Source organism: Rhincodon typus, chromosome 10 (assembly GCF_021869965.1).
Source record: "Rhincodon typus isolate 14 chromosome 10, sRhiTyp1.1, whole genome shotgun sequence".
Classification (NCBI taxonomy): Eukaryota; Metazoa; Chordata; class Chondrichthyes; order Orectolobiformes; family Rhincodontidae; genus Rhincodon; species Rhincodon typus.
The window spans coordinates 27406683-27421679 of record NC_063341.1 but is presented as its reverse complement, the minus strand read 5'-3'; the positions used below and the strand labels follow the sequence as shown (position 1 = coordinate 27421679).

Here is a 14997-nt window from a genome sequence, read left to right as displayed (position 1 = left end):
CTAAATGGTCCACCGGCTCCTTATGTGTGTTATTTAAGACCATAGTTTCAGGCAGGTACAGCTTGCTCAACTAAAAGAAAATTTGCTATTACAAGTGATATTGGTAATGATGAGCAGTATATTTGATTAAATAATTGCTTGGTATTACAGAACTTAGAAAAATTGCTAAAAGGGGACAAGAGTCAAAGCTTTTCATCTTGTATCATCAGATCTAGGATATCAGAAACAGACATGAAAAAATAGACAGCAATTTATACGGCATGAAAAGAGGATGCTGATTTGTTGAGTCATCATTGGAATAAAATACAGCAGATAGACTGATTGGCCAGAGTGTTTAGCAGTCTTTATCTTTGGTGGTGCCCTTTGCCTGTTGGGAATACCGCCGATGAGCATAGTTACCTGCCCTTCCTTCATATCTGCTCATATGCAATCCCCAGCCCGACACACCCATCTTTTCCCCTCTCCCTAAAGCTGGAAAACACTCCCTCTCCAATATCTTTGAGCTTCCTCACTCCAGGATCTATTGGGCCTCCTTCAAGAGCATGCCTGCAGTGCCAGTAGTGCCTGCTTTTGAGCTGTTGTGCCGTGGAGATTCCGGCTGATCAGATTGGCTGGCAGCTCCTCTAAGTGGCAGAAGTTATGGTTGAAAGACCGACTTCTTTCCAGTCTGTCAACTCGCTGTGACTTTCTTTCCACATGGCGTTTGGGGTTGGGAGGAGTCTGATCTCCTGTACTTTTCTGTCCATGGTTATTTTCTCTGAATGGAATTATGTTTTCTGTACATAAAATATAAGTTATTCTGTCTGTCACTGATCATTCTCATTATTGAATCTTAGCTTCCTATTTGCTGAAGTATATTCATGTACAGACTAGGGATTGACAAGTAACAATTGTTCTAAAGTCATAAAACAGGACACAGCTCAGAAAGCACTTATAATGCTAGCTCATGGCTCCAAAACTGCTAGTGGCTTTCCAGCTTCAACAGCCCATTAACTGTCCATAAGAGAAAGATATAGATGCAGTTTGTGTAGATGTAAGAAGTAATACCAGTAAGCAGTCACTTGTGGGAGTAGTTTGTAGGCCCCCTAACAATAGTTACGCTGTAGGGCAGAGCATCGGGAACAGAAGGATAGGATATTTAAGAAATATACTGCATCAGCCGTGGGTGACTTCAGTCGACATGTTAACTATGCAAAACAGATCGGCAAATATAGTTGAGACAATTTTTTTAAAGTACATTCTAGAGCTAACCAGGAAGCAAGCTATTCTAAACCTAATAATGAGCAGTGAGATGGGATTAATCAAAAATCTCATGGTAAACAAACTTCTAGGTGACAGCAATTATAATATGACAGAAATTTACATTCAGTTTGAAGGGGAGAAGTGCACATCTCGGATAGGTGCGTAGGTCAAAGTCAGCTAAAGTAAACTGGGACCCTTGATTAGAAAAAAAAGATAGAGTAGTAACAATGGCATACTTTTAAGGTGATATTTAATAACTTCCAGGAAACATTTAATCCAATGAGAAAGAAAGATTGTTCGAGAAGGATGCATTATTTGTGACTAAATGAGGAAATTAACAATTGTATCAGATTGAAAGAAACAGGTCAGAAGATTAGTTAGATTTTAAGAACCGGTAAAAAAAAACAAATAATTAAGAGGGAGAAAGAGTTTGAGAAAATGTTGGCTAGTAGTATGAAAGCAGAAAGTAAGAGTTTCTTCAAGTATTTAAACAGGGAGAATTATAGTTAGGAGGGAGTTGCCCATGTGCCCTTAATGTGGAATTTGGACCCCAAGAAGCCTTATGGCATCAGGTCAAACAGAAGCAAGGAAACATCTACTGATTACTGGCACCACTACTGCCTCAGCTGATGAAACAGTACTCCTTCATGTTGAATATCAATTGGACATCATGAGATAAATAAGCAGCAGTAGGTCATTTGGCTCATTGAGTCTGCTCTACCATTCAGTGTGATCATAACTGATCTAATAATCTTAACTTCACTTTATTGGCTTATCCCCATAACCCTTCCCTTACAGATTAAGAACCTGTCAGTCTATTGAAAAATGTCAACAATTGCCTGTGATAAAGAATTCCACAGATTTGCTACTCTCTGAAAATAAAAAATACCTCTTCATCTCTGTCTTAAATGGGCAACCCCTCACTCTGAGCTTATGCACTCTGGTCCTAGACTGTCCCACAAAAGGCAATAACCACTCAGCATCTACCTTGTCAAGAAACCCTAAAAATCTTATATGTTTCAATATGATGACCTCTCGTTCTTCTAAACTTTAATGAATACAGGCCCAACCAACTCAATCTGTTCCATAAGAAAAGCACTCCCTATCGGAAATCAATCTAATGAACCTTCTCTGACTGTCTTGTCTATTTGCTTAGTATTTGCAACAAAGTCTCCCTCAAACTCTTTCAAGTCTGGAAGTTAGACACACCATTGTTCTGCCATTCTCACATTCCGATCACTTAATCTGAACTATCAACATCCTTCCTTCTCAGTAGGGGAATTAAGGGTTACGGGGAAAGTCTCTTTACAGGAAGACAATTCAGGCAGTGAATCCAAGATACCTTCACTAAAGTTGAAAGTTCCATTTCGTATATTTAAACAGTACTCATTTTAATTTGTAGCTGTATATGAGTACAGAATATGCTTCTATTTACTATCTACCCTTAACATTTTTTTTCATTTTGTTTTGTGCTTGGATGCAACAACTACAGAAGAGTTGGGGACTGAAGGACTCCAAGGTAAAATTCAACAGAATCAGCAAATGGGTATTATGAGCCTTTCATTAGTCAATGTGAAGAGTGAGAAATATATATAGAATTCTAGGCAATGGTGACAGTTTTCAGATAGTAAAAATTAAGATGTCATACTAAATGTACAAAATGGAGTGTCCTGCAACCGTGCATTTTACTTTCATGTAATTTGATAACTCTTTCCTAAAATATAAATTTAAAAATTACATTTCCTATGGTTGTATACCTTTACACGCTTTAATATTGCAATTGTCATTCAGTGTGAAACAGTCTATTACATGTTGCAGATTTTGGAAATTTTACTGGTTAGTTTATAGTGGTCAATGTTGTCAAAGTTTAAGGATAGTGGGCTTTTAAAAGCTTAGTTTGTTGTTTATAACTTGGATGTAAATTTCATTCATGTCTTTAAATATGAGTTAATTCTGTTCAGACCTGAACAATGTTGTTCAGATTTTATAGCTTTACTCCATTCGTTCAGACCCTTGGCCATAGCTGGTATGATTCCCTTTTGTCAACATCGCAGATAATTACAGACAGTCTTTGCAGGCATTCCTTAGGTTAGTGTCCTAAGCCCACTATCTTCAGCTTCTTTGTCAGTGATCTTCACTCCATCATAAGGTCAGCAGTGAAATGTTTGCACAATGTTGACCAATTGTGATTCCTCAGATACTGAAGCGATTTGTGTCCAAACGCAACAAGCCCTGGACAGCATTCAGGTTTGGCCTAATATTAGCAGGAGACATTTGCACCACACAGTGTAAGGTGGGGACTATCTCAAAAGAAGAGAATATAATCATCTCTCCTCAACATTAAATGGCATTACCATTGTTGAGCTCCCCCCACTATCAACATCCTGGAAGTTATCATTGACCAGAAACTGAACTGGACCATCCAAATAAATACTGTGGCTTCAAGAGTAGGTCAGGCACTGGGAATTATGCACTGAATAACTTAACTCTACAGTACCTGCCCACCATCTGCAAAGCACAAGTCAGAAGTTGAAGGAATACTCCCCATTTGCCTGGATGGGTGTAACTCCACCAGCATCCATACCACAGTAGCTAGCCTGTTTGATTAGCTCCTTATACACCACCTTCAACATTTACTTCCTCCAATACCAATGCAGAGTGGCAGTAGTATGTACCATCTACAAGATGCACTGCAGCAACTCACCAAGTCTCCTTTGGCAGCAGTATCCAAATATGTGACCTCTATTACAGAAGGACAAGGGTATCGAGTGAATCTGCAAGTTCCCCTCCAAGTCATACATCAACCTGACTTGGGATTATATTGCCTATGTTCCCTGATGCCAGGTCAGAATCCAAAACTCTCTGTAGTTAGCACTGCCAGTGTATTTACATCACATGATCTTCAGTGTTTCAAAGAACCTCTCACGGGCAGTTAGGGACGGGCAGTATATTCTGACCTAGCCAGTGGCATGTGGTTCCCACAGACAAATATAAAGCAAGAATAATTCACAGACTGAGACAACAGACATCAAATTCAACTTCACTAGTCTGAAAGCTATCTACATTAATGCATCCCTTTGTCCCTTTCCCATAATTTTAAAATGGTTATCCATTTTCTTAAAAGTCATGAAACCAAAATGGCACAGAAAGAATCCATACAGTCCATTGAGTCTCTTGACTCTGTGTAGAACACTCTAGTCAGTCCCATTCTGCAGTCTGTCCTCATGGTGCTGTTTATTTCCCTCATGTGCCCATTCAATTTTCCTTTGAAATTACTGATGCCTCCAATTCCACCTTCCTCATGGGTAGCAGATTCTAGGTCATTACAACTCACTATTTTTTCTCAATCCCTCCCAGCTTCTATCCTCCAAACCTTAAATGTGTGTCTCCTAGATTTTGTACTATCAAATATTAGAAACAATTTTTCATGATCTACCTCAGCTAATAATGTCATAATCTCATACTGCTCAATCAAACCTTCCCTTCAAACTCCAAAACTCTAAGGAAAACAGCTCCACCTCTTACTCATTCTTGTAGCTAAAATCTCTCATCCCTGGAACGATTCTGGTTTGTTCCTTAAGACCCTCACATTCTCCTAAAGTGTGATGAACATAACTGGAAGCAGTGCTCTAGTTTTGGCCTAGCCAGAGTTTTTTTTAAAGATCAGTATATCTTCCCTGTTGTGTTAACTTAAAAGATCCATGCAGATGAGCCCCAGATCCCTAATTCCTTGTAAACACTTATGAACTGTGACAATTAAATTGCCCGTCTGTCCCTTCTGAAAACCTCACACTTCTTTGTATTAAGTTACATTTACCACTTTTCTGCCCATTCTGCTATTTTGTTTGTATTTTCTTATCAGCTTTTTCAGAGATGTAATACACACCTCTGGAATAAATGGGACTTGAAGCAAGGCTTTCTGGCTTAGAGGTAGGGACACTACCAGTGCACAACAAGAGCCCCTAGATTATTTATAATCCAGTGCAGTTGATTCGTATCATCTGGACTGTCAGTCATCACTCTGTATTTGGTATCAAGTACATTTTGAAGTTCTTCCTCCTTTATTTTACCTCGTTGAAAGTGTGTAACTAAAGTCCCCCCATTTCATTACTGTAGATTTTGTGCATTTCTCTAATTTCCTGCTGATATAATCCTCGATCTATCACTATTCGGAGGCTTACTGGATACCCCAGTTGTGTGGTTATCCTGATTTTGCTTCTCGGCTCCAACCGATGCTGTATTGGCCTAATGGACATCCTCTCTTTCAAACATTGCAAATCTTCCCTAATTAGACCTATTACTTTGAACCGTACCCTTTCATCCTTTCAATCTTTTCTGAATACTTATATCCTCGGATATTAAGTGCCCAGCCTTGAACATTTTTAAGCCTACATTTCCATTATTGCTGTGCGGCTATTTATACTTATAGCTCACCAGTCTTACTCACTGTGCTTTGAATGTTTGCACACTGAAAATCTGCCTCTGTATTCTTCACAGTCAGTTCCTTTTTAATATGGCATTGCATCCTTCCTAATATTAGCAAACACTTTATCACTTTATTCCTCTTTACTACTTCTTAGACCCTTCGCTCCAACTCGTCCGTGCTGACCAAGTTTCCCAAACTAAACCACTCCCACTTGCCTGCATTTGGCCCATATCCCTCTATACCTTCCCTGTTCATGTAGCTATCCAAATATCTTTCAAATGTTATCACTGTACCTGCATCTACCTCTTCCTCTGGCAGTTCATTCCAGACGCGAACCACCTCATGCATGGAAAAAGTTGCCCCTCAGTTCTGTTCTAAATCTTTCTCCTCTAACCTTAAAAATATGCCCCCTGGTTTTGAATTCCCCCACCCTAGGCAAAAGAACTTTGCTATTCACTTGTCTATGCACCTCGTGATTTTCACCTCCGTGCCCGTCTCCCTAGAAATTTAGTTTAAATGCTTCACAACCAAACTTGTAAAAATTGTTATCGCATTCAGTCTTCAACTTTGCCTAGTTCTTTTCTAGCAGGAACAATTACATTCAAAGATTTGTATCTTTTCTTCATAACATTCTTGTGTCTGGCTGCAGCTGTTCCACTTTCCTTCAAAGCAATCCCTTTCTTTGTTCCAAAATTATTTTTGAGTACTATAACTGTGTGCCTTGCCACATCTCACTCATGTTTATTCTGCTTTTTTAATTCAGAATGATTTATCTCATCTCCATCTGTCATTAACTTCTGCTTCAAATCAGCTGATGTTGGGTTTCTGATTGTTCAGACAAATTGCTAGTTGAAATTTTTAGTTCAGCTTTTACTGAAAGTACAAAAACAGAAGTTGCTGGAAAAGCTCAGTAGGTCTGACAGCATCTGTGAAGAGAAAATCAGAGTTAACGTTTCGGGTCTGGTGACCCTTCCTCAGAACATGTTAGCATGTTCTGGGCATTCTTTCTTAAAGACTCTTTTATAGGAACAAAATCAATTATCCCTTCTCATTACATATTAATGGATGTAATGTAGCCCATTCCCTAGTTGGTTCCTCAACGTATTCCCCGAGAAACCATCTCATTCATATTCCAGGAATTCTTAAACCTGCAGAAGTCCCATTCTCTTTTTTTTTCAAAGCAGAAGCAAACTCTTGTAGTCATCCTACATTTCCATAAGTGCTTTTTTTTATTCCTCCACATTACAGTAGTTGCTTTCCCCGACTCGTGTCTCATTAAGCAACTTTCGTTTTCGGTGAGTTACTGTGTAAAAGGAAGAAAACTGTCACTAGATTTTGAATAGGTTTCTGTATCAGTTCACACCCCGGCAACCAGACACCTAGGCATGTTTCTGAGATAGATTATTTCCACAAAGAGTTAGTAGGAACTGTCGATGCTGGAGAATCTGAGATAACAAGGTGTAGAGCTGGAGGAACACAGCAGGCCAGGCAGCATCAGAGGAGCAGGAAAGCTGATGTTTCGGGTCTGGACCCTTCTTCAGAAAAATTTTTCTGAAGCAAATAGCAAAATCATAGAGTATTATTGGAATTGGAAATTGTGTTGCTTCTCATAAGTTAACTGATTTGAATGAGTGGTGAAAAATAACATCCTGTGCATTCACTACTGGTATTCATGGGTGACAGTAAAGTACAGTTAAGAAATCTGATACTTGGTTGTGTACGGAATAAAGTTAGTTTTGACTAATCAGAGTTCTGTTTTCAATGTTTAAAGACAAAGACCTGTCAAAGAAATCAGAAGGTCAATACGCCTCAGAAGGGTTTAAGTACAAGGGTAAGTTACATAGCTGTCATTGATAACACAAGTTTTTGCTGGAGTGTTTGCTATATTTATGTTTATCTTCCAGTTTTCTAGAAACAGGCGGTGATACCATTTCACAAAGCATTCAAACAAAATTATCAAAGGAGAGCTTAATCAAAGGGAATTTGTCTTCCCCCTAGGCTAAAATATTGTGTGCAATCTCATTTTTTTAAAAATATTAGGCATGGAGAAGGATAGAACTATTTTCATCCTAATGTTCTAAATTGAATCTGTTTGGTAACAGGACTTTACTGTGTCATGATTTGGAAGGCTCAAGAAGCTTTCTATTTCAAGGACCTGATTGCCCACGTCTCTGAATCACCTTGCCCAAAAGAAAGGCCTGCCAGTCACATCCCCTCATGACCAAAGATGGATAAAACAATTTACATTAACATTAACCACCTTTGTGTAAATTGTGGCCCATGATTAACCTGTGTCTTAATATCCATGCTTTTGCATGATTTTGCATGCAGACAATGCCACATGTCATGTTCATTGCCTGCAAACAAGAAATGGATACCTGGTACTGGGAGTGGTAAATACTATTTAAAGGCAGATGGTACTTCTTAATCGCAGATGCACTGTGGCTGCAAATTATGTAGAAAGTGTCTATGAGGTGAAATTGCAGAAGCTGGTCAAGAGCGGCAGTAATAGTCTCAGGTGCTGCGCTCGAGAATGTGGTGCAGGAGAAGAAAAATTCTCTACCAGCTGTTAATGGGTGGGATGGGTGGGGAGCGTGATTGCAAGCCTCTCAGCATCTGATGGCAGGCAGTAAGAGGACAAAAGGCTTGAGTTTATGTTGTGCTTTTCACAACTACCAAACATCACAATGTACTTTATAACCAATTAAATACTTTCTGAAGTGTATCTACCGTTGTAACGTAGGAAATACTATGTGCAATATGTGATAATGATGCGTGTGTCCGTTTTTGTAATGTCAATTGAGCAATAAGTATCCGTCAATACAAGGGGGGTAATTCTACTCATCTTCTTTGAAATTGCGCTTTTCAGTCTTTTACATCCAGCTGAGCAGGCAGATGGGACCTTGGTTTAAAGTCTCATCTGAAAAACAGCACATCCAATAGTATAGCACTCTCAGTACTGTCCTGTAGTGTCTTCTTTGAATTTTATGCTCAAGAACGGAATTAATCATTTGCAATGGTTTTAGCTTCATAGACGTGGAAGGTAGTGTTGGAAGAAGATTCATAATGTGACTAGAATTGTCTAGGTAAGAACAGTCTTCTGGTAAGAGCCTTATTAGCTGCTCAATTCATACTATTCCCATTACCCACAATCTGCAATCTACAAGAAACATTATAACATATTTCATTTAGTATTCTTCACATCAATTTGCACAATTACACATTTCACAGCCACAGCTCATATTTCATGTGCAAACACAGTGGCAGCTATTGAATGATAACATCACCCAGGGTTGTTCTAAGTCTCTTACATTTGGTTCTTTTTCCAAAGAAGTGAGTGACTCAAAACACCAGGCAGCAAACTGCCATCAGAGAAGGAGCAATGCAAATATATAACCTTTTCCCCATTCGGGAGATGCTTCTGGCAATAATGAGATGAGACAGAATGGAAGCAATGGTCCTTGCAATACTGGGGTCACACCAAGTTGAGTTCTGTATTTAAACCTCCTCCTCAGTTGTCCCAAGTCATACCCAGTCTTCATGACAAGATGCAAATGTTTCTGCCTGTATTTTTCTGCCTTTTTGCTTTCTTCACAACACTACCTAAAGCCCAATATCCTTTTCATTTCAGCTTCTTAGGCTGTGAAAGTCTCGCAGTTAATACAGAAAGATGATGAGTGATAATGAGCATGCACAGCCTCTTGGTTTCACTCGCACTGGCCTTACCTCAGCTGTGAACATTTCTACAATTTATAGGCAATGTTAGAAGAGGAATCTGCATGTAGCGAGTTGCCAGATATATGCAGGATAAATTCAACCTGGCTAATTACTGTTCCATCCGTCTAATCCTGATTATCAGAAACATGATGGAAAGTTTTATTGATGGTGACATTTGATTGTACTTACAAAACAATAACCTGCTGTATGGTTTGGTTTTGAATAGGGCTTCCTGCATGCTGATGCAATACAGCCTTAGCCAAACAAGGGCAAAAACAAAAGAGCTGAGCTAACGAGGTGACGTGAGAGTGTGGTGTTTAACATCATCAAAGCAACCTTTGACTGGATGAAGTCACATCCAGCACAAAGGAAGCTGATTATGGTTGTTGGTCTCCAATCATCTCTGCCCAAGGTATCGCTGCAGGAATTCATCAGGATAGTTTCCTAGATCAAAGTATCTTCGGTTGCTTCATTAATGACGTCCCCTCCGTCATAAGGCCCAATTGAGGGTGTTGCTGATGATAGTGCAATGTTCAGTTTCAGTTGCAGTTAGTCAAATTTTGAAGCAGTCTGTCATCAAACGCAGCAAGAACTGGACAGCATTGAGGCTTGCATTGATAAAAAAAAAACAGATAACATTTGCTGTACAGATGGACCGGGCAAGAACCATTTCTAATCTAAATATCTCTCCTTGACATTCATTGGGATTGCTATTGTTGATTCTCCAACTATCAACATCCTGAGCTTACTGTTGACCAGAAACTGAACTAGACTAGCCATATAAATACTGTAACTACGGATAACAGGCTGGGAATTCTGCGGTGAATAACTCACCACCTCACTCCCCAAAGTCTGTCCATCATTTACAAGCAGCAGTCAGGAATGAGTTGTAATATGCCACAGTTGGCTGGATGGGTGCAGCTCCAATGACTCTTGAAGCTCAACACCATCCACCTGACTGGCACCTCATCCACCACTGATGCACAGTGGCAGTCATGTATGTCACATGCAAGATCTGTTTCCATGGATCTTTTGACAGCACCTTTCAAACTCATGACCTTTAGTGCCTTGGAAAGGGTGAGCAGATGCATAGAACACCACCACCTATAAATTCCCCTTCACATCACATACAGTTCTGACTCGAAACTGCGTTGCTGTAACTTCACTACCGTCAGATCAAAATCCTGGAACTCCTTAACGGGACCATTTTTGTACCTACACCGTATAAATTACAGAGATTCAAGAAGACAGCTTTCAACCACTTTCACGAGAGCAGTTAGGAATGGGAAACAAATACTGGGCAGACAAGCGATGCCCACATCATGTGAAAGAATAAGTAAAAACAAAGCATAGAAGGCCAGAGCTGGGAAGAGAAAGCAATTGGTACCAACTCGCAAGAGGGTATTTTCTGAGATAGTAGGAATGCAGGTGCTGGAGAATCTGAGATAACCAGGTGTAGAGCTGGATGAATGCAGCAGGCCAAGCAGCATCAGAGGAGCAGGAAAGCTGACGTTTTGGGTCTAGACCCTTCTTCAGAAATGCATCTCTGAAGAAGGGTCTAGGCCCGAAATGTCAGTTTTCCACTCTTCTGATGCTCCTTGGCCTGCTGTGTTCATCCAGCTCTACACCCTGTTATCTCAGAGGGTATTTTCCAGTATTTTTTTCTGCTGCAGAGGACTTGGTTATGGACTTCAATAGCTCAAGCTTCTGAACAGAGCTAATGGGCCTAGACCAAAAAAATGTTTGGTACCCTAGGAAGCTTCCTCTGAAGCACATAGACTCATCTATGTTATGCAACAATGTCTATTTCCAAATTTGTGCAAAGCATGCAGCCTATCTTTCTGAATGGAATGTTTGCTCACCTTAGTAAGTATTACAGTGTTACTCACCCTCCAGCTCACTATGTGCAGGAGAAATGTATTGCTGCTACAGTTACCACTCTGTCATTGTCCTCACTGTTACCTGTCAGCTCACCTGCCAAGACTGCTGCAGCTCAGGCCTCGTATATCTGCAGGAATACATCCTTACTCCGATACTCAAATCCTCTCGCTATGAATGCCAGCATGCCATTAGCTTTCCTCACTGCCTGCTGCACCTGCATCCCAAACTTCATTGACTGATCCACCATGATACACAGGTCTCGTTGTATCTCACCTTTTCCGAAACTGCCACCATTCAGATAATAGTCTGTCTTCCTGTTTTTGCTACCAAAATGGATAACTTCATGTTTTTCCACATTTTATTGCATTTGCCAAGTATTTGACCATTCAGCCAGCCCGTCCAATTCACACTGCAACCTCTTAGCATCGGCCTCACAGCACACACTGACACCCAGCTTAGTGTGGTCTGCAAATTTGGAGATATTGCATTCAATTCCTTCGTCTAAATTGTTAATGCATATTATGAACAACTGGGTCCCGGCACTGAACCCTGTAATACCTCACTTGTCACAGCCTGCCACCCTGAAAAGGACCTGTTTATTCCAACCATCTGCTTCCTGTCTGCTGGTTCTCTATCCACATCAATACACTACCTCCAATACCATGAGCTTTACTTTTGCTTACTAATCTCTCGGTTGGAACCTTGTCAAAAGTCTTTTGAAAGCCCAGATACACAACATCTACTGATACACTATTGTCCTTTCTACTGGTCACATTCTCAACAAATTCCAGAAGATTTGTCAAGCATGATTTCCCATTAATGATTCCCTGCTCTCTTGGACCAATTCTGTCACTGCTTTCCAAATCCTGGGTTATTACATGCTTAATCATTGACTCCAGCATTTTCCCCACCACCAATGTCCCTCCTTTTTTAAAAATGTTGGGCTATATTAGCTCCCCTCCAGTCCATTGGAACTCTTCCAGAGTCTATAGAATGTTGGAAAATGATCAACAGGATCCTTTTATGATCCCCACATGACTTTTCATTATCTTGACCAGTAACTCTGTATGGAAACCACAAGTTTGGCTGTAAACATCTGCTGTATGTAGCTGGCAACCCTTTTGTCCATCTTGTGTCAGCTAAAAAGCCACAGGCGGCTATCTTGTCAACTTCAATCATGGGCTGCTACAAGAAATGAATATATTTGAGAAGTATGATCCCTTTCAATTGACAAAAATTTCAGGGCTCTGATTGAGGAATTTGTAAGGCAGTGTATATTATGATCAATGCAGTCTTGTACCAGCAATAAACCTGCCATGCATCCAAGATCTAGTACACACTGATTCTGCTTCTCTTTGTCACTGGGGGAGGTGATACAATGTACTGTAAACTGAGATGTTGCTAATAATCTTGAGGAAGACCATTAACTTTTAAAAATGAATTTGAACTCCGAGCTGGTTACTGAAAGAACTACATTCTAAGGTTTCGGTTTTTAAACAAACACCTTTACTGTACAAGACTAAACAAGGCATGTACTTCTACTTTAACCCACTTACCTATGTTTCCAAAATGTTTTGATTGGATACACAAACATTTCAACATATCACTTCCCATTCCATCCAAAAGTTCCCAATATCTTATAGGATCTTGAAGGTTCCTTCACTTCTCCTGAGATCAAACCGAAGTATGTCACAGCTCTCAAGAATTCACTTCGATTTTTCTGAGTATTCCTCCTATAATCTAAAATATGAGATTTCTTGGGGTCCTTCCACTAGCATCCAGCTACACAACCCTTCAACACTCTAAGCACCTCACAATTGTGGACAATCTAGCGTAAATACAGGCTTCATTACTATTCTTGCTTTGTGATCTACAGCATCTGGTAACTTCAGTAAGGCATTCGACAAGGTTCCTCATGGTAGACTGGTTAGCAAGGTTAGATCACATGGAATACAGAGAGAACTGGCCATTTGGATACAGAACTGGCTCAAAGGTAGGAGACAGAGGTGGTGGTGGAGAATTACTTTTCAGATTGGAGGTCTGTGACCAGCGGTGTGCCAGAATAAATCAGTACTGAGTTCACTGCTTTTTGTCATGTATGTAAATGATTTGGATGTGAACATAGGAGGCATGGTTAGTAAGTTTGCAGGTGTCACCAAAATTGGTGGTATAGTGGACAGCAAAGAAAGTTACCTCAAAGTACAACGGGACCTAGATCAGATGGACCGGTGGGCCGAGACGTGCAGATGGAGTTTAATTTAGAAAAATGTGAGATGCTGCATTTTGGAAAGGCAAATCAGGGCAGGACCTATACGCTTAATGGGAAAGTCCTGGGGAGAACAAAGAGACCTTGGAGTGCAGGTTCATAGTTCCTTGAAAGTAGAGTTGCAGGTAATCAGGGTAGTGAAGAAGGGGTTTGGTATGCTTGCCTTTATTGGTCAGTGCTTTGAGTATTGCAGTTGAGAGATCATGTTGCGGCTGTACAAGGCATTGATTAAGCCACTTTTGAAATACTGCGTGCAATTCTGGTCTCCCTGCTATAGGAAGGATGTTGTGAAACTTGAAACAGTTGAGAAAAGATTGTCAAGGATGTTGCCAGGGTTGGAGGGTTTGAGCTATAGGGAAAGGCTGAACAGGCTGGGGCTATTTTCCCTGGAATGTCAGAGATTGAGGGGTGACCTTTATAAAGTTCTATAAATTATGAGGGGCGTAGATAAGATGAATAGCCAAGGTCTTTTCTCCGGGGCGGTAAAGTCCATAACTAGAGGGGATAGATTTAAGATGAGAGGGGAGAAATTTAAAAGGGACCTAAGGGCAACTTTTTCACGCAGAGGGTGGTGCATGTATGGAAGAAGTTGCCAGAAGAAGTGGTGGAGGCTGGTACAGTTACAACATTTAAAAAGGCATTTGGATGGATATATGAATAGGAAGGGTTTAGAGGGATATGGACCAAATGCTGGCTAATGGGACTAGATTTATTTAGGATGTCTAGTCGGCATGGACAAGTTGGACCGAAGGGTCTGTTTCCATGCTGTACTGCTCTATGAACCTTTGGGAGAAAAGGCTGAACCAGTATCTCCCAAGGTAGCAATCTTTGTAATGTTCCCTTCAAGTATAAAACTTCCACAACCCAACACGTTCCTACTTAGAACCATGGTAAATTGATGCAAAGAAATTGATTTTTCACAGGTTTTACAACTGCATGGAGTATTTTCTGGAACACCAACCACACTTTCTAAAAATGTGACTTTGGTTTTAATCTTCAACACTGTACTCTGTCTCAACTTTACGACAATGGAACATCTTGGACTTTTCAATTCGTTGAATCATACAACACAGAAATGGCCCTTCAGACTATTGGCACTGATAAAATTTACTCTAATTCTACTCTAGTCTCATTTTAGAGCACTTGGGCCCCATAGCCTTGAATGTTGTGACATTTTAAGTGCCCATCCAAGTACTTTTTTCAAGTTGAGGTTTCCCGCCTCAACTACCCTCACCGGCAGTGTTTTCCAGGTTGCTACCACCCTCTGGGTGAATAAAATTTCGTCAAATCCCCTCTAAACCTCCTGCTTTTCACCTTACAGTTATGCCGTCTCATTATTGACCCTTCAACTAAGGGAAACAGCTGCTTTCTATCAACACTGTCCATGTCCCTTAGAACCTTAAAAATCTCAATCAGATTCCCTTTCAGCCTTCTCTGTGCTAAAGAAAATAACTCAACCTTATCC

The 14997-nt window shown here is 40.3% G+C and overlaps 1 protein-coding gene across 11 annotated transcripts in view; it reads left to right on the top strand.

Moving 5' to 3' along the window:
• The window catches only part of odr4 (odr-4 GPCR localization factor homolog), a 96942-nt gene that overhangs the window by 66395 nt on the left and 15550 nt on the right, over positions 1 to 14997 (top strand). For all 11 annotated transcript variants that reach the window (XM_048602332.1, XM_020527060.2, XM_048602328.1 and 8 more), the window contains 2 exons: positions 2735 to 2761; positions 7440 to 7499. In XM_048602332.1, coding sequence (XP_048458289.1) covers positions 2735 to 2761; positions 7440 to 7499 — 87 coding nt within the window. The remainder of the gene's footprint in view (positions 1 to 2734; positions 2762 to 7439; positions 7500 to 14997) is intronic.